The 19855-nt window shown below is 50.9% G+C and overlaps 5 protein-coding genes across 5 annotated transcripts; 3 read left to right on the top strand and 2 right to left on the bottom strand.

Annotated features, from left to right (window-relative positions):
- Positions 1–259: 259 nt before the first annotated feature.
- NECHADRAFT_76830 (uncharacterized protein) lies at positions 260–1734 on the bottom strand (the record flags this gene model as incomplete). Its single annotated transcript, XM_003046170.1, has 2 exons — positions 260–264; positions 432–1734. 2 exons carry the CDS (start codon positions 1732–1734, stop codon positions 260–262), a joined length of 1308 nt encoding a protein of 435 aa, XP_003046216.1.
- A 5797-nt stretch (positions 1735–7531) lies between these two features.
- NECHADRAFT_28207 (uncharacterized protein) lies at positions 7532–8474 on the top strand (the record flags this gene model as incomplete). Its single annotated transcript, XM_003046747.1, has 3 exons — positions 7532–7628; positions 7700–8283; positions 8331–8474. Coding segments are annotated over 3 exons (825 nt in total), but the record flags the coding sequence as incomplete, so codon positions are not given.
- A 2940-nt stretch (positions 8475–11414) lies between these two features.
- On the top strand, positions 11415–12824 carry NECHADRAFT_34348 (uncharacterized protein; the record flags this gene model as incomplete). The annotated part of the gene is made up of 1 exon (XM_003046746.1): positions 11415–12824. The coding sequence occupies one exon, from the start codon at positions 11415–11417 to the stop codon at positions 12822–12824; it is 1410 nt and encodes a 469-aa protein (XP_003046792.1).
- Positions 12825–14756: 1932 nt separating this feature from the next.
- Positions 14757–16017, top strand: NECHADRAFT_58553 (uncharacterized protein). The gene has a single exon (XM_003046745.1). The coding sequence runs from the start codon at positions 14889–14891 to the stop codon at positions 15879–15881; it is 993 nt and encodes a 330-aa protein (XP_003046791.1). The 5' UTR covers positions 14757–14888; the 3' UTR covers positions 15882–16017.
- A 113-nt stretch (positions 16018–16130) lies between these two features.
- NECHADRAFT_32824 (uncharacterized protein) lies at positions 16131–17587 on the bottom strand (the record flags this gene model as incomplete). The annotated part of the gene is made up of 4 exons (XM_003046169.1): positions 16131–16481; positions 16527–16852; positions 16897–17202; positions 17251–17587. The coding sequence occupies 4 exons, from the start codon at positions 17585–17587 to the stop codon at positions 16131–16133; spliced, it is 1320 nt and encodes a 439-aa protein (XP_003046215.1).
- Between the last annotated feature and the right edge of the window lie 2268 nt (positions 17588–19855).

The following is a 19855-nucleotide window of genomic DNA, read 5'->3' as shown; positions in this document are numbered from 1 at the left end:
AATAGTAATGCTAAAGGGCTGGAACCCAAACTATCGAAAGATCGAAGGAATGATGTAACTAAGGAAACGTTGTTCGTCGTTGTCAAAACGAATATAATAATTCAAGTGGTATAAGTCTAAACGCCATGCCCAACCCCTACAATAAATCAACTCAAACACTCCCCTTTAGTACTCGCACTCATTTCCATGCGGATTGACACAATCCGGGTTGAAGCACTTGAGATCATACCACAACCAAGACGTCTCATCGTTATCCGCCCTACCCTGAGGAGCATCTAGCAACTCACAGAATGGGTCGTAGATATTATCGTCCGAGTATCCGAACACGACCGCCTTGCAGCCTTCTGTTTCAGCGCAGCTCTGGCCGCAGGTCTCGACGCTGTCGCTGTCTCCGTAGCCGAGAACCTTGGCCTTCTTTCCGTTACGGTGACCTTCATGACCACAGTCGGCTCCCTTGGGTGGGTTGTCGTAGAGGGTGTAACGGTAGCAGGAGGGTGAGGTGGTGGCAGCTTCAGAAGTAGTGGAGGTGCTGGTGCTTGTGGAGGAAGTGGTACTTGTAAAAGAGGTCAAGGTTGAGGATTCGGCAGTGGAAGTTGAAGTGAATGTGCTGGTGGTTGAGGGCTGGGATGTTGTGCTGGAAACCTCCTTGGTAGATGTGGTGGCCTCGGTTGAAGTGGCTGATGCCTCTCCGCTCGTCGTAGAACTGGCCCCTATTGTAGAGGTCTCCCCTGTGCTGGTCGAGGTACCAGTGCCACTAGTTGAGATTGAGGTACCCGTACTTGACGTCTCACCCGTGGTAGTAGAAATCTCTGTCGTTGAACCCTCGGCGGTAGTGCTAGTAGTGTGCTCAGCGGTGAAAGTTGTCTCAGTAGTAGAGTGAGTTTCGGAGGTGGCACTCGGAGATTCGGTGGTTCCAGTAGTTGCAGTAGTTGCAGTAGCTGTTGTGGTCTCCTTGGTGGTCTCGCTTGAAACTGAGGTTTCCGTGGCGGCTGTAGATGAGGTTGTTTCACTCGTGCCGCTCGACAACTCCGTTGTCTCAGACTTTGTGGCAGTACTCGAGGTCTCACTAGTGGTGCCCGTCGTAGTAGCAGTGGTGGTTTCAGCCGTGAAGCTCGACTCAGTTGTCTTGGACGATGTGGTATCAATAGCTGTAGTCGAAGTATCCTCAGGGGTAGAGTAAGTGATTGTGTCAATGGTTGAATCTGATGTTTCCGTGTTGGAAGATGTATTTTCAGTAGTGAGCGCTGAAGTCTCAGTAGTATCTGAGTTTGTGGTCTGAGTGACTGAAGTAGATGTACCCTCAGTTGTCTCGGAAGTGGCAGTAGAGGTAGTGATTGAAGCCTCACTGGTGGAAGTTGGAGCTTCAGTCTTGGAAGTGATGGTCTTCATGGTAGTGGGCTGTGTAGCCTCGGAGGTATAAGTGAAAGAAGAAGAAAGGGTAGATCCAGTTCTGGCTGAGGTCTCTTGGGAAGTAACAGTTGAGCTCTGCTCATTGCTGGTTGAAGCCATAGACTTGGACGTTGCAGTGGTGTCTGAAGCCACAATAGAGGATGAATCTTTTGAAGAATGAGAAGAAGTGGTTGATCCGGAAGGGATCGTATAAGTTGGTGCAATGTAAGTCGGCACACTGTAAGTTGGAACATAAGTTGGTGATCTGGGACGACAAGGTCCTCCACTAACACCAGAGACTGCAGCAGCAGCGAGAAGAAGAAGGAATGACATGTTCCAGGCCATTTTGAATAAATGAATGTGAACCTGCACAGAAGAAGGAATGAAGGTAAAGATGCAGTTGAATCAATTGACACACTCTCTGTCTACTCTCTATTGTACTTATAACCATCACTTCAAGCTCTTTTACAAACACCTTCTAGAACAAGAAATCCACCGTTTCTTTTCTTCACTCTTGACCAAATCCGGCGTTTTAACGGTCATGGACGTTGGAGGCTTGACCAACGACTTCCCACCCCTGACGCTAGAAGCCATCGCTAGACGCCACCAATCGTCCACGATGGCGTCAACAACCTCAACCGTCACCAACGATCCCCCTGGGCGGAGGGGCCTTTTAGCCTTATGTTCACGTGGGGATAAGGCTCTTTCTTTCTTTCCAAGTTACGGTGTGAGGTCGAAAGAAGGGATCCGCTGTGTTTCTTTGTCGAGGCGGAGGAAAAGCTGCTCGCCACAAGGTTCCAGAACAAGGCAGTTTTTTCTCCCTTTATCTGGAGTATGTCTCCACCGGGCGTCTATTCTTCAGATCGCATGATGCGAGATTTGTCAACCTTTTGGTGTGCTGCTGACCCCTTGATCACTCACATCGAGACGAAGATCGGGACTACACATGCACGTCACTGTCAACTCCGATGGGGGATCGGACCTTGCACGATTCAGACAGCTGTCAGCAGGGGGCATGTAGTCTGTTGTGGCTCGTCGTGATGGACCGGGGGCTCCGGAGTTGTGGGAGAGGTTGCTCGCTCGGACGTGCGGGATCTTGAGTATCCGAGGCAATGACGACAGAGCCTTGGTGTTTCTTGCGGGTTGCTATCCTATTGTGGTATTCACGGAGCATGAATATGTCAAAGGTCCGTTTCCACTGAAGTCATCGCCGAGACCCAAGATGTGAGTGTTAGATCAGGCCTCAAGAAGTTCACAGGTAAGAACCCAGGCACCTGGGAGTGAGCCAACTATCAATTCAGTGCCTCTTAGGGGAGGTAATATGAGCCATTACGCTTGTATGTGAGTATTTGTTTTGGAACATGGCAATTCATTTATGGAGTAACACAGCAAGATGCTTGAAAGCGACGCTTGTATGAACAACTAATGAGCCGCGACATTTGAGTTGAAAATCAGGTGGAATAACGAGTAGACTAGTCAAATAATATCTCATAGATCCCGTTCAAACAGCCCTTAAAACAATTAGCATCAGACTTAGTTCTCTCTTCTCCTTGAGCGAGTTCTCCTCCCACCCTAGACCAACACACAAACACTACAAACAAGAAGCAGCAAGGATGTCAGCTAAAGGCAATCATCTATTTAATTATCTTGAGCTTTAGATCCCGTGGCCCTGTAATGATTTTCACGGCGATACTGCCATCTAGGTAAAGGAATGAGGAAGGTTGTGCAGATGAAGATGTTTGCCTTGGTAAACCTCTTTGTTCCCTGAGAAGGATTGTGACAATCATATCCCCTGGAAACAATGACTTGTTTATTTCCCATCAATGCTACGCACAAGAGTCATGCCCCTACCTCACACGATAATATTAACTATAGTGCAGGGTCATTGGTTTGGTGTGAGGCACTCAATTCAAGAGTGTCTGTGGGTGTGGTGGTTGAACTTTATCGGCCGTCTTGATCAAACAGACCCATGGAGAGAACGGCACGGCCGAGATAGTCAAACACAAGCCTCCACTACAATACTCGGCCCTTCCGAGCCCAGTGTTGATTGCAGGCTCTGCCAGCTCAACTTCAGAACATCATCTCACAGGCCGTGCCTCACCCAACGGCTAACAACTGAGACATCACAGCGTTGAACTATCCGCTACCCCACACACGCATCCGGTCTGTTGGAATGGACGCCCGCATGCGATCGAGAACAGAGGATTCGTGATCCTGAAGGCATCGTGAATCACGTCAAAGTGAAACAGACATCGTCTGCCTGGAGGGAGCCCGATCAAAACATCAAGACTCATGCGCTCCTCTCGATGAAACTTGATAATCTAACCTCAGAGGGCGACGTCCCGTGTTGGGGAGATTTCTGAGTAAGAGGACCGACGTTCCTGTAATGACCCGTGCCGCATAATGACAGTTTCAGATACATAGGCATCCTTCCGGGGGGTTTAGTTGGTTGGTCGGATAATCATCCCATATAGTCGTCTAGCGGAAACGAAACTTTAAAGCAGAGTGAAACCGTCTCGTCAGGGGCCAGTACGAAGAATAGAGTTGCGAGAAGTCTTGGAAGTCATAGCATTGTGCCTGTAGCACAGGATCTGGATCCTGCTGGGTGATGGAGAGAGCAGCATGCCACAGACAGAGTGGAAGGATTTGCACGCCTTGTTTGAGAAAACTCTTCAGCTCGATCATGATTAGGGCTCACAATTGTGTGTTTTGATCGGCATCTAGGGTTGATGAATAACCGAGACGTGCGGCATGCTTCGTGTCTGATCACGATTATCCGCCGTCCGGCTCAACGAGGTAGTAATCGGCCGAGTATGATAGACAGCAACCGCGGGGATCCATGGCTTGACAGACATTGTGGTGGACCAAACCTGTGGACCATTGACGTACTGCTGTGCTCGTAATGAGCAGGGCAAGGAGATAGACGGTCGATCACCTCGTGTCTGTGGAGGTTTGATGAGATTGATGCTTCTCTTGGGCTTCTCGGCCGTGTCAATCAGGCAACTCTAATTTCTCGAGATAAATCGCGCGGTAGGATCTTTTGCTTGGCGGGTTCGACTCTGTCTATTCAGAGTCCATGGTTCGACCACCTTGTTGGATTCTGAAACTCGGGGTCGGTTTTAGATCAGGGGCCCATGGCGGGTTGGCGCACACTAGGGCAAGAAGAGAGACAGTGGCCGATCGAGTCTCGCACGATAAACATTGTCTGTCACTGCTGCACTGTTGAATGCACTGTTGAACGCCAAGGGCAGAGTTGAAATGGCGATTTGCAGAGTCCTGTCATGTTGTTGGCGGAGAAGATAATGGTGGAGAGGTTGCGAAGATCTCGACAAAACAAACAAACGAGCTTCAACTTGCCATCACGTCATGCCCTTCTAGGCTCAGACTGAGTGTGACAGAGTGAAACGCAGGATTGGTTATGAGACTCATAGTGCGAAGCGGTGAAAGAGACTCTCGTAACAACAGACTCGGAGTGTAGCGAAAGCAGGTGAGGCCGAAATACGGGATAGCCAAGAAGAAGTAATAATTAGGTCCCTATCAGTCAGCAAAGACCTGAAATAGCCGGACGGAGAGTTTGCGCAAGTGCCAGGGCTTCAGCTCAGGGACCATCAAGCCTCGCCTCTCCACGGCCCCTCGCATGAGTGAGGGACGGGAGGGCTCTTGATTCGAGAGCCCTGGCGCCGTGGCCACAATCTGAAAGGCCAGACTCTCCCAGCGACTCAGAGATGCCCATGACACACCCTCACACAGACCCTGACACGCATTTCCCCGAAAGGCGCCAGGCCAGACGGCGGCATTGCCAAGTGTTTAACCAAGTTTGGCCAAGACCACAAGTAAAATTAGAAAAAACACACAACAAAGAAGTCTTGGGTGTGGCGGGTAGGCTCGGCCGATCCAGAACTGGAATGCGATGCCTCGTGATGGAGGCTCGTGTTTGCTTCTCCCTCTAGATCTTCAGATAGTCTTTTTTCTCGCCTCCGACAGAAATGGCCTCGTGGAGAACCTGTAGGAATGTCAGATCAGAGTGACGACGGCTCTGTTCTGTGGAGACCACAGTGAGAAGAGGCCATGGGTTAACACGATGGATCAACAAGGACGCTTGGACGAAGCGGGAAGGATGGAGAAGGACAAAGGAGGAGAACCGGCTGAGAGATGGGGAAGACGGAAGAGACTCGATTGCTTGCAAGTCAATTGTTGAACTCGGCACTGACCGGGCCAGGGATTGTAGTGACCTCTCCCGCATAATGACAGGCCCGCTCCCTGATGCAGGGCATGCATCAGATCAAGTGCTCCCTCTGTGCTGTGTAGGGAACACAGCGTATTGGTTGGTTGGTTGCACAGCAGTCAACCGAGAGGTCGCATGGCGGTGGCAGTCTTGTTTGCAGTAGCCAAGCACCATAATAGAACAGCTACCGTAATCAATGACCGACATCTCAGTTGAATGACCAAGCTGCTAGTGACATGCGCCAAGCTAGCTACCGACAGCTTATCTCGTGTTTGCTCTGGGCGACTTGGGCAAGTGACTTGGGTTTGCAGATGCTTCTCCACCGAAATGAGTGACTCTGCCGACCAACGTCTGCCAAAGATACGAGCAAAGGCACGAGATTCAGTGACAGACGATCTGATCACCCGGGATTCCTTGCCGGAGCGACTCCATCCTTCAGCGAGTCGGCGACGTTCGGCCGGCCCCCCCAACCAGACCCCTGGGACCTGAGAGGACAATGCTGCATGAACGGGCGCCGTGTGAGCTTGTGGCAGCTTCTGACAGAGGGGAGAGCCTTCAGGGGTCTGCTAGACCTTGTCTGCGCCTCTCGTCTGGCACATGTCGACCCTTGCCGAAAGCAGCCTGGTCCTATTTGTGGTAAAGCGCGTGCGAATGTGGACTCGTCTCGTAGACTAAACGGCGGCCGAAAGGCTTCGTTTTCAGTCACGGTTGCTACGACGCCCGAACCTTTTGTCGTTGATCATCTCGTATTGGTCTCGGCACTGCTAGCCTCTACGACGACTTTTTCCGGCGTGGTTCTTGGGTAGACAGACCGTGCGGGATGATATCGTGGATCGTCAGGGACTGTACTGTAACCACGCGCCGTCAGCACAGATAAGGTAGGGAGCTGCGAAGGGGCTTCGTCATCAGGAGAGGGCCGCTTACTGTACGGAGACAGATGCTGAACAGTGGCAGCACAGTACGGTAGCAGTGCAGCAGCCCTGTCGCCTGTACGAAGTGGACGTCATGGGTATCCTCTCCCCACCAGTGTCATGGGGAGATCAGATCACGGTCGGGTTATCAGCCTATCGCGCACGTGCGGATTCGTAAAGTTCCGGGTACCGAGCACCTTTGTGGCCGTGGCCGTTGCCTCTGGGTCGTGCAACAATGGTGACTGGTTGAACGATACGATAATTCATTCATTGGATATCAGAGACAATTGAATTGAATCCATTGTTGACTGTTGAGTTGAATCTTCCTGCTCAGGTCAATTTGCGTGAGCCACTGTGGCTGGGCTTTCCCCTTCTGGTGGCCGCGTAATACAATGGATGTCTCTGTCTGCAGCATCGTCTGCTTCTGGACCATGGCTGGAACACGTCTCAGCGGTAGCGTCCACTGAGAGGCCGCTGGAACCGTCTTTTCTGCCCGTTCTCGTCCGTGGTAGGGGGTTCTGTCTTGGCCTGCGCCAGGGTGAGACCCCTAGACCCTCTTGGCGTCACCCCGTCGCTCTTGCCCTTGACCGGACGGCTCCATGCTCCATCAGGGGTTGCCTCACAATGGAAGGAATCCACCGTGGGCAATCTTGACCCACCGGACCCGAAGCGCCTGCCCAAGCTGGTCCTGGCCCTGGAGGCGCCGATAGCAGATGGACCCTGTCCCGTCTTCGTCTGTCAATAAAACACCACCATCTCCAGCTCCTCTTCGGACTGCCTCTCTTTTCTTATTTGCCGTGGCCATATATTTATTCCCTACTAATCAACCTGCTTCCCGTTTCTCACGGAGCTCATTCTCCTCGTCTCTCGCTAGATCACTTATATACAACTCCTACAAGCGGCGACCATCTCTCGAAGCCCTTGAGAAAAAGCACCTTGATTTCATACACCACAGACAACACACAGCCTTACCTTTGAAAACCTGACACAGCTTTTGCACGACGCAATGTTCTCCAAGGCTCTTTCTACCGCCGCGGTGGTCCTCGCTGCCGCTGGCCTGGTCTCTGCCCAGACTTATACCGACTGCAACCCCCTCAAGAAGAGTATGTTGCCTGGTGTTGGATATTCTCGGATACCCGTGTTTTAACCTGTATCATTGCTAACTCGCGCCTAGCCTGCCCTGCCAACCCTGCATTTGGCGACAACAAGGTCGACTGCGACTGGACAAAGGGTGAATGCGATGCCTTCCACAGCATGATTGGAACCAGCCTCAAGTACGACGGCAAGGGTGCCTCGTTCATTATCAACAAGGAGAGCGATGCTCCCACCATCCGAACAGACAACTACATTTTCTTTGGCCGAGTGGATGTCGTTGTCCAGGCCGCCCAGGGCCAGGGAATTGTCACCAGCGCCGTCCTTCAGTCCGACGACCTCGACGAGATCGATTGGGAATGGGTTGGTGGTGACAACGCCCAGGTCCAGTCCAACTATTTCAGCAAGGGTGATACCACCACCTACGACCGCGCCGTCTACCACCCCGTTTCAGCTCCTCTCACTTCGACTCACAAGTACTCCGTTGAGTGGACCTCGACCAAGATTGACTGGCTCATTGACGATGCCGTTGTCCGTACTCTGAACGCTGCCGACGCCAAGGGCGGATCTGCCTTCCCCCAGACCCCCATGCAGATCAAGATGGGAACCTGGGTTGCTGGAGGCAAGAACAGCAACGCCGGAACCCGAGAGTGGGCTGGTGGCTACGTATGTCATGATGCTTCCCTGATATTGAAATATGCTGACAAGTATAGACCAACTTTGATGATGCCCCCTTCACCGCCTACTACAAGAGCATTACCATTGTCGACTACGCTGGAAAGGACGCCCCTGGCCAGAACGCTGGTGCTAAGGAGTACGTCTACGGCGACAACTCTGGTGACTGGACTAGCATCAAGGTGAAGAAGTCTAGCTCCACCGACGATGACGAGAAGACCACTACCACCAAGGTCTCCAAGACTAGCACCACTGCCGAGCCCACCAAGACCAAGACCGCCGAGACCACTTCCACCGAGGAGGAGACCACGACCACCTCCAGCTCGACCAAGAAGGAGTCCAAGACTTCCACTAAGGAGGAGACCTCGACCAAGGAGGAGGAGACAACCACTGCGGAGGAGACCAAGACCTCTGAGGTCGCCACCACCTTTACCACTGCTGCTGCTACCTCCAACGACGCCAGTGCCACTACCACCGAGGCCGGATCCGGCTCTAACGGTGCCCAGGAGACTGGTTCTGCTACCGAGACTGGAAGCGACGCTGCTCCCTCGGTCAGCACTGTTCCCGTCAACTCTGGTGCCCGATTGGCCGGCAGCGTTCTCGCTGCTGCTGGTCTCATGATGGCCCAGATCCTCATCTAAAACCCTTCACTTCTGGATGTACACTATCTTGTTCTGGGGTCGCAAAGCATGTAGAGCTTGCAGACTACACGCAGAGAGCAGACCATTCTAATTAACTTATTCGAGTCGATCCTTACGCTCGCCAAGGCAACGCCCCCTTATCGCTCGAAGAGTTGTGGAATGGACGAGGCGCAACACGCACGCATGCACACAATTCAAAGAGGGCACTTGGCAGGCACAACACCTTTCAAAGATGCTGCGTTTTAATAGGCCTGCTCTCTAGTGGTCGTATCCCAAGAGACAAGAATCTTGGCCTTATCTCGCCTTTGGGGTGCCGAGGCGCTAGGCATGGGGGATTACGATGTTTGGCACGGTGGTTTGAGGATATGATTGAGCACGGATTGGATGAACATATACACTTGGCATCTCGGATGCGCGTCGACGATTGATTGATTTTGAGCTGTTTGATTTGGGTTAGAATTGTCGGATTTTACACAATGATGCATCGCGGATGCTTTTTTCGCACGATACCTTTTGATAGAATTTACACATGACAGCGATTGCCTTTATCCGGAGTCCCTGGTCTAACCCTGTCGAGTGCCTGTAGTCCCTGTCCAAGTCCCTGCGCTGCTCATTTCATCCAGACTCCACGAGAGCCACGTCTCTGCAGGTGGGATAGAGGCACAGAGAGGGTCCTCATTTCCCTCCCATTCTGGCCAAGGCCCGTCTGTATGGGCGATGAGGCGGCGCTAGAGAAGAGCTAGAAGATGCCGGGTACCGAGCCTTGAGGGATACAAGGGCCGTTTTTGCCGTGAGGGGAGCTTTTATTGAAGGGGAACGAGAAACAATAATTCGTTGCTGCGTATCCGGACTCCGAAGGACTCCGGAGATAATACTGAGTTGGCTGTACATCAATAATCGCCCATAGTCTGTACGCAGCCCTGCCCAACACCTGTTGGTCCGGACTAATCAATCTGCCGTTCGTATTCAAGCCTTGGCCTCATCTGTAGCGGTCCTTGAGGGAAATGACGATGCTTCAAGACGGGACCTCGTGGTTTTTTCTCCTCCCCCCACGTCTTGTACAAATCCTTGTCTCTCTAACTGGGGTAGATCACAAACCTGGTTGATTATGATTGACATATGAAACCGCATCGACTTATCGTCAGGCATTTGAGGGATCGCGAATGTCACTTGGATTCCTTTTTCTGTTTGAATGACGTGACAGAGATCCGATACTGCGGGGGAAGGAATTTATGAGACGCAGCCCTTGGATACTATGACAGCTTGGACATTTGCCCCTCGTGGTGAATGTTTTGGCTTATCAGTTGCAATATTACTCCTCTGTTTGTTATCATCCCCAAGTCAATTAGCGGCGTGTCAGCTTGCCAATGCAACGCGATTTACAACGCTAGTGATGATCCTCCTTGCATGCCTCGACTCAAGAAGGGATTTAATTTTCGGTCATCTTTGTGGTATCGCAAGGGTTGAGGTTCAAGGGATCAATCCCCTTGTGGCTTGAGGCTCATGATGTTACTGTATCTGGTGTGAATATTCAATTTTCTTACACATAGTCTGCTTTTGCCGATACACTGGAGAAGCCCTTGTTTTCGCTCAAGGGCAACCAATCTCCAAGTCAATTAGCTTGGCTGAAGAGCGCCAAAGTCTTGGGGTGATTGTCTTTCGCAGTTGATGTTACTACTGCGATCCCGTGAGTGCCCAAGGGCCTCCAGGCCTTACCTCGCCCTAGTGTTGTCTTTCTAGCAGTCGGTAGGTGGCATAAGGAGTCTTATTGCCTCGACCTTTGCACTACCTGATCCTAGGGTGGAAGGGAGGTGACAATGATGTATCTTTCCTTTTGAGAGCTTTGATCGGTCTATGGCTCATTGGGTACTCCTTGGAGGTCCTTGGGCACTCATGGGATATATCCGCCAAAGCGATGCCGGCATAATTGGGTTGATAGCTGTCTTTCTCTTGCTGGGCTGCCTTGATCTACTTTTGAGTATGCTATGAGGTTAAATTACTTGAATGTCCGCCAAAGTGCCCAAGGACCTCCAAGCCGTACCTCGCCCCAGTGTTAGGTCATTAACAGCTAGTGCGGACTTGAGGAACCGTGACTGATAAGGCCATATCATCTAGATACTTTGTCCTGGGCGGCATAGAGTAGAACTGGAGGTATCGTGATAAACAAGAGCTTTGATTGGTATTGACCCCTCATTGTGACCTGCTTGGGGGTTTAGGATCACTGGTGATAGTCTCGTCTTGTACTGCTGATGGATCCAATCCAATCTGTGGACATGACTTCGTGACTGGTTAGTGGCTGAGTTAAGAGGCTTGCTGCCTTCGGTGAAGACTCATCCTTGACACTCACCAACACCATCACATTTGGCGGCAATTAGAGAGCTATAGGGCCAAGGGATTGTATCAAACCAACGATATATCCTTCTAGCTATCCGAGCCTTCATGAGGACTATCGTCGTCTAGCTTCAACTTCAAACATCAACAATGTCGTCGCGACCGCCCATCTTTCTCCTCCCCAACTCTCCATCCTGTCGAGTTCTTGATCGGTTCAGCGATTTACCCGACGATGTTGAAGTTGAAGAGGATGAATCTGGATGCATCCCATTCTGGCCTCTACTGCAGCATCTCCTCCATCTTCCTGTCTCATCAGTCTCACAACTCATAGACCGGATGCAGACTATTGCCGCCAATGCAGGTACATGTCAAGACAATGACTTTGGAACACTGAAAGAGTTTGTGAGCACTCGAGGCGAGGATAAATTCTTTAGCATGACATGGCCGAAACTACGCGACATCGCCCTCGACCTTCCGACCTACTTCCCCAGTGGACAACTTGAGCTTCTTCAACCAGGTCTACCTCTACGTCTAAGCCGTGGCCAGGTCGCTTGCTTGGTCATACACCAGTTCTTATGCTCTAGTGTCCCTCAGAGAGACGATGAAGGCTACCAGGACTTGGGCATCTGGTATTCGTCTGAGCAAAGACATCCTGCAGCGGTAGAGATGTACCTCGAAGCACTCTTCATCTACTTTGAACATCTACCCAAAGCCTCCGATCTGCTTCAAGATCACACAAGTTTTACGGATGGCACCGAAACCTGCGTCGTATACGAGCTGTATCGGAAAGAGAACGAAGTGGCTCTGGAGATGGCAAAGTTGGCACCAGTTCATGTCAGCTATCTTGACACCCACACAACCGATATACACAACCCCGAAGTCCAAGGAAAAGGAGGTGCTGCTGTCGTCTCTGCAAACAAGATCATTGGGTTCGGTCAGTCGGCGACACAGGAAGAGATATTTGTCGGAATCGCGCCAGAGAGTTATCCTGTCGTTCTGGTCGCACCACACCTCGCAGATGGCACCGTTATTACTGTGTCAGGTGCAAGAGCAATGTTGAATGTCAAAGGTCAGCGGAGGCAGATTGAATGGAGCCCTGTTCCCATTCCACCCCTGATCGAGGGTGTCGAGCGGCCGGGCGGTCGTCTCGTCTTCATGGATGCGTTGGAGATGGACATGCTTGAGCCATCATCTGAAGGGTCCTTACCTGATCTGCATCCGGAAAACATCGACCGAGAGATCAAAAAGGCAACCGCAGGCTTCGAATTCTACCAAGGAAATGCTGTCTTTACCGGCCTCTGGGGGTGTGGCGCATTCGGAGGTGACCCAGGGGTAAAGCTGATAATTCTCTGGATTGCAGCAGCAGCAGCGGGAATTAGACTTCATATAGTCCTTGGCCCAGAAGAACACGAGCTCGGAGTTGCATTCGAGAGGGCAGTCAAGGTCGGTGAAGGCTCATCTGCAAAGATGATCAGGGACACGTTGTTGAAAGCTCCGGAGAAACTGCAAAGGGAAGGGATCCTAGAGTGGATTGAACAAGCGGTGTCAGGGACTCCATGACACTTGGCGTAGTACGTCCAAGACCTGAGAAAGAGGCTGTGTATCTTGGCCGGCAGTTGATATCATGTTGACTTGTCATGAGGATCTAGAGTGCGGGCGTCTTCATCCACAAACCCCCTGAGCAATGTCGTCTGTTGGAAAAAATCTGTATGTTTTAGATATTGGATTGGAGGAGAAACGTGAGAGTTCTTTGAGTGCATTTGTCATGTATCACCTTGGCATGCGGAATGTTGAGTCAGGGTCAATCTTGATATGTCGTTGAAGCTGTCCGGGGGCTGGGTAGGAAATGGACTCATTACTGGCATAGCCACCAAGGCGGTTAAGAAATCTTTAGACATTCAACGAATTAGAGGCATGTTTTTCTTTTATTGTAGTTACCATTAGTTTTGAGCAACGGTGTTGGATGCGTAGCTATGGAAAATATGGCGATACTCCTTTCTATTATTTCCCAACAGCCTTCACAGCACGACAGCCAAACCTCCATTGCGAATACAGGGTAATCTACTATCCCAACATGAAATCATTGTATTCTAAACATCAATTAAACTGGGATATACAGAAAGGCGAGGATTGTTCAGTAAATGGAAGCCAAGACAGAAACCAAATTTCCGAGAGGAAGACTCAACCCGCTTACAAGTCAACACCGGCCTTCCAGAAACCATGATCCTCCTCACTTGGCAGAGGTCGAACCTACTTGGCAAGACTCGTCCTTACTTGGCACACACAGATTCACATCCGACTTAGCCGTCTTGACGTTGCCTCGACGGCGGCTGTGCGCATGTTTTTAATGGGGACTGCTTGCGCGTTTGTCAGATGACAGGGTATGTCTGCGACAGGGGGAGAGTCCCGGCATGGCGGGTGGTATCCCTGTAGAACGACGGGAACTGGGGGACTCTCGGGATGGGTTTGAGTTGAAGTACACGTAACTGTCAATTGGAATTTGAGTAGAGGAAAAACAGAGCAATGGGTGAGGCTTGCGTCAGTTACCTGACAGACCTACCCAGGATTGTCCATACTGTACACGGAGAAAGTGTGTTTACCGTCATGAACTGACTAGCAAGTGAGCTAGCCAAACCACTTCACTAGCCATCACACACCTCAATAACGATAGGCCAGCTACATTAAGCTTCTCTGCATTACGCTTTTAACCTTTTTTTTCTTTAGGCGCTCATTTCTATTTATGAGCTTATTACTCTATCTTGAAGCGATTTCTCTTCAAATCAATCACTGTTCGAGTGTCTGTCATTTCAGCACAAAAGGGGCATCGTGCCTCACCGTCGCTTCACCGTACCTTGCATGTCATCCTTGTCCCGCCAAGCCGGATGGAGCCGTCTGGACCGTGATAGGGCAGATTAAAGGAAGGGTACATGTGTTGCGTGATGATGGCTTCAGTGTTTGCAAGTAAGATGTGATGAGCTGACGTTTCACTTGCATCTTTATATTCAATTTCTTAATGTATTGTAGACAGACTGTATTGTAGGCGTTGTGGTTGACAGTTTTGTTGATTCTGTCGATCCGATCACCCATTTCCGACTACTACCATAGATCGCCCACTCTTCCTTTGTCGAAAACCGCAAGGCCTACATCTGATCAATCCCCCGGACCCTGCACCCCGATTAGGACAAAACACCTCCGAAGGGAGAGCTCCGGACATCCCCACTTTTCCTCGGGGCGCCTCCGTTTCATGTCCCCCCCGGCTTCCACACAGACATCAACTCCTCCCCATCTTCATCGGAGAATTCTCCCATTCGTGCGACTTTGTTTCTATTCCATGTTTGCCATGCGACTTGGCGTCCTTTGTTCATTAGAGGTGGAGTCTTTTACGGCAATAACGGCATCTTTGGTTCCAAGACCTGTGATGGCTTCCAGTATAAAAGAAGTCCGGATGGCATTTGGAAACAAACTTCTTTTTGTCTTTGTTCCTCATTCCAAGCTTTTTCTACCTCATTCTCTCGTTTGTTATTCGTTCGTTACTGTCTGGACTGGTTCCGACTTCCACTCTTTGAAAACTATCAAAAACATATCACCTTTTCAACCAATTTCAAGTATATATAAATCGTCAAGATGAAGTTCTTTGGCATTCTCAACCTCGTCGCGCTCGTCAGCGCCGTTCCCACCCCCACCATCAAGGATGAGGCTGGCAACGTCGTCCTCGCCAAGCGTGCCTCCATCACTGAGAGCTGCAACATCGGTTACGCCTCTCAAAACGGCGGCACCACTGGTGGAAACGGCGGCTCTGTGACCACCGTCTCCTCCCTTGCTCAGTTCAGCGCTGCCGCTGAGTCCACTGGCAAGCAGGTCATCTACGTCAAGGGCACCATCACTGGCGCTGTCAAGATCCGCGTCAAGTCTGACAAGACCATTGTCGGTGCTGCCGGTGCCACCCTCAACGGTGTCGGTCTGTACATCAACAAGCAGAAGAACGTCATTGTTCGCAACCTTGCCATCAAGAACGTCAAGGCCAGCAGCGGTGACGCCATCGGCATCCAGGCCTCCACCAACGTCTGGGTCGACCACTGCGACCTCTCCTCCAACAAGGACAACGGCAAGGACTACTATGATGGTCTCCTCGACGTCACCCACGCTTCCGACTTCATCACCGTCTCCAACACCTTCATCCACGACCACTACAAGGCCTCGCTTGTCGGCCACTCTGACAGCAACTCCAAGGAGGACACTGGCAAGCTCCACGTCACCTACGCCAACAACTACTGGTACAACGTCAACTCGCGTGCCCCCTCTGTCCGATTCGGCACCGTCCACATCTACAACAACTACTACCTTGACATTGGTGCTACTGGTGTCAACTCTCGCATGGGTGCCAACGTCCTCGTCGAGTCCACCACCTTCGAGAACGCCAAGACTGCCCTCACCTCGGTCGACTCCAAGACCACTGGCAAGATCACCGCCAAGGACGTTGCCCTGGGTGGTGCTGCTTCCAACGCTCCCGCTGGCTCCATGTCCAGCTCCGACATCCCCTACAAGTACACTCTTGTCGGCAGCGGCAAGGCCAAGAGCGCCGTCTACGGCACTGCTGGCCAGACCCTCAAGCTCTAAGCGACCAACCATTAGCCCATGCCGATGGAATGGCTATAATTTCAATGAGGCCCGTCTCACTTTGTAGTGTACATATTTACTTGATAGCTCAACTTCTTGGTTGGACTTGTCTATAATAGAAAGCATTGGCCGAAAATGGTTCCATTATCGTGATGTATTGTATGCAGTAGGATAAGGCTATCAGTCTAGGTATGATATCAACTTCCGCGTATGATCAATCATGACCATTCCACCGCGTACACTGTCCCTTTAGGCGATATTACACCAATTGCCTGGTCCTGGCTCTGAGGCCTTTCCTCCAGTGACACCGACATCACTCCATGCCTTCTTGACCTTCTTCGCAGCAGATTCTCCGTAGAGATCCTGGGCACAGTCGACTGTAACATCGGCAAACTGCTTGAATGTGCACTTGGAAGGGACCTTGCCAGACTTCATCGCCTCCCACCAGATCTTGCCCGCCTTCTCCCACGAGTATCCGCCAAATGCGACTGAGACAAGGTGAAAGGCTTTGTTGGGAATCCCAGAGTAAACGTGAACTCCACCATTGTCCTCAAACATAGTCGTGAAGTCCTTCATGTGAGAAACCTGTGGATCCTTGCCCTGTATACTGTTAGCTGTGGTTTGAGGAGCTGTCTGTAAACTTACAAAACGTGGATCATCGTAGGCGGTTCCGGGCGCCTTCATGCTCCTCAAAGCCGTGCCTTTGACGCCGGGAAGAATGCAGTCTTCACCAACGAGCCAGTCCGCCGCATCTGACTTTTCGTCTTGAACCTTTTGCTTGACCATGATACCAAAGACATCAGAAATGTGCTCATTTAGAGCACCAGACTGGCCGTAGTAGTCAAGAGGACTGGTGTGTTCCGTGACTGCGTGTGTCAGCTCGTGTCCGATGACATCGATGCATCCAGTGAAGTTGTTGAGGAACTCGTCACCATCCCCAAAGACCATCTGCAGCTTCTCGGGATCCCAGACTGTGCTGTTAGCAAATAAACAGATAGTTATGGATCTCACTTACAGGCATTTTCGTAGCGTTTTCCAAAGTGAACAGTGCTGATGATATCCATGTTCTTGTTGTCGATGGAAAGCCACTTGAAATACTTCTTGTAAAACTCCAAGACGATACCCACATTGTCGTAGGCCTCATTGACGGCCTTGTCCTTTGTCTTTGCCTGTCCTTCAGAGCGAACGAGCTTGCCTGGAAGATCACTCTCGTCGGTGCTGTTCTGAGCGTCATGAATGGCGCGGTATGGGGCGTCTTTGGGAGAGCCCTTGTCCTTGTCCTTGTCTGCTGTAGCATTGAGAGATTGATCCACCGATTCACCTGTAACAAGTTAAATAAAGAAGTATGGAAAGTCATGAGTTGAATCACCTTGCTGGGCGGCCTGGACTTTTCCGAGGATCAGCTGGAGGTGGTTCAAATCTCGTCTGGCACGGGCGCGAGTGGTCTCATCAACTTGATCTGACTCAGAAATATGGCGAAGCAAAGTATCAGGAATGATGTGCTGAGGCTGAAAGTTGACGGGGCGACTGCTTTGATAGCCACGAGGAGCCGTCAAGGCAGCGAGACGCTCCTTTCGCAGAGTAGTGATTCTGTCATGAGCTGCGAGCGAGGCCTGAGCTGCTTTGCGAATGTGTTCTGGGTTGCTTTGGCTATCGGCGATGCCACGAAGAAGATGAGGGGGAACGATGTAGCAACGGCAAGGCATGTTGTGGTCGATTGACGCGAGACGGTAGTTGAATAGAGTAATGCAAGTGAACTAGTATTTTCAGGGGTAGTAATGATGCAGATAGGGATGATGCCGAGAATCCAACAATGAAGTAGATGGAGAGGAGTATTAAAGAAGAAGAGATCGGTCTGGAGAGATGGGAGATCGTTTTGATCCCTTCCACCTAGACAACACTGAGGCATGTTGGGAAGGTATAAGGGAGGAAGGCCCTGGCGTTGATGACGAGGAGAGGAAACACATGGTCACAAAGGAAGCACAGCGTCTTGGTCTCGTGTAAGTATTACAGATGGTTCTACTGAGCTTTGGAACGAGCTTTAAGAAGAATAGCATCGCTTATTCCGAGATGTGCAGTCCGAGTTGAGGTCCATGATGATCGGGTGGTGATACCAGCCACGTGAATCACTCCCGTCGCTTCTCGAATGTTGCGTGCATCCACCGAAGCTCGACAGTACCTACCTTGCGTTATGTTGCCTTGAATTTCCCCTGGCGTCAAGGAAGGAGGCCTTGGGGCCCTTTTGCATGCTGTGAACTCCCACCACCACAAGAAGTCAGGGGAAATGGCCAACGTGAGAGGATGTACTTCCTGGCAACGACTATAGTCATGAGAAAAAATGAATCATTGAACGCCCCAATGATTCCACTGTTTCAAGACTATTGTTCCGTCGAGGCATGGCAAAAGCTGGCGATGAGAGGTGTTGATGTTAATGGGAAGCTCCTGCCTAGATCTGCCACTCCTTGCTCATTGCCACATCTGTGGGAAGGTACAGTCTTCCTCCAGTCAAAGCGAACAAGGTAGGTATGTACCATCAGATGGACATCATCCGAGTCATCGACTCCTGCAAGCTGCATCACCTTCCGTCGTCATCGCCATCATCATTTGAGGTTCACGATGGCGAGTCAAGCCCAACAAAGCTCCACACCGTCCTCCTCAGGCGAGGCTCAACAGCCTCAACCAACAGCATCACAAGGGTCACACGAGATCCAGCGGCGCTACAAGTTGGCTCCCTCGACATTCAAGACGCTTTGTACCATCCAACGTCACCCCACTCGCCCAGACATTCTCAAGAAGGCTTGCTTTGCGACCGAATTTCGTTCGTTTCCTATCAAAAGAGGCGAGACTGCCTTTTGTAGAGCCATCAATGACACCACCGGTATTCCCTACCCGATCTCCGAGAACATCTCTCAGCCATGGCACAAAGTCTTCCTCCTCGTTCAATTGAATATGTCAAGAGCGACCTGGCCCAACAAGCTCGCTGGGCCAGCCCGGAAAGAACTCAGCCAGGAACTTCATCGTATGTACTCAGCTCTTGACAACGTGCTGAGATGCCTTGTGGATATCCTGGGAGAACGTGGCGATGGAAAGGGAGTACGAACAGCTCTCGATGTGCTCAGGAGCGTCAAGGCAAATGTTTGGGAAGGGAGCGACAACGAGCTGTTGCAGGTTGAGGGCATTGGTCCCGTGAAAAAGGAACGACTTGTACAGGCCGGCATCAAAACCATCAAAAAGCTGGCCAAGCTCGAGTTTTATCACATTGAGCGTCTTCTCAGCCGAAATCCGCCCTTTGGCCAAACAATTCTGCACCAACTGGCGGGGTTTCCTGTCCTTACACTGGACTTTGAGATTGTCAGCCAATACAACCCTGAAGCAGAACCATCGGACGAGTCTGGTCAAGCTTGCGCCGAGCAACGAATTGACAAACCGCTTTGGATTGCTCGAGCTGTCCTTGGCTTCACAAACAAGGAGACACCATTCTGGAACAGCAGTACACCATGGCTATCGCTAGTAGTTGAGGGGAAAGATGGGCGACTTGTCTGGTTCTGGCGAGGCAGTGCAAAACGGCTTGTGGATAGTAAGGAAATGATTATCGGGTTGGCAGCGGAGAAGGGCGAAGAACTCAAGATTGTGTTGGCATGTGAGGGAATTGTCGGGACCATGATACAGATGAATGTTGTGGTGTGAGTGAGTGATCTATGGCAAGACATGAAGACACGCTGATGGCAATAATGAAATGGATTCTCTCATCAGGTTGCTTTCTTTGTTATCTAGTCCGGCATTCTTGAGAGCTCTCGCAAGGCCATTGTTGAGTGAGGCACTAATACATCAGGTCCAACACTAACAATTGCCCACATCAAGACAACGCAGACTGTTGGTTTTACTTTTGGCAAGGCAGATTTGGGTCGTCAATGCAAGAGGCAAGTTGAGACCTGTATCACTGATTAGTTAACAACAAGGCAGCATTCTTGAGC

The sequence above is a fragment of the Fusarium vanettenii genome (assembly GCF_000151355.1).
Source record: "Fusarium vanettenii 77-13-4 chromosome 2 genomic scaffold NECHAsca_18_chr2_1_0, whole genome shotgun sequence".
In the NCBI taxonomy this organism is placed as follows: domain Eukaryota; kingdom Fungi; phylum Ascomycota; class Sordariomycetes; order Hypocreales; family Nectriaceae; genus Fusarium; species Fusarium vanettenii.
This window is presented reverse-complemented; position numbering and strand designations above follow the sequence as displayed.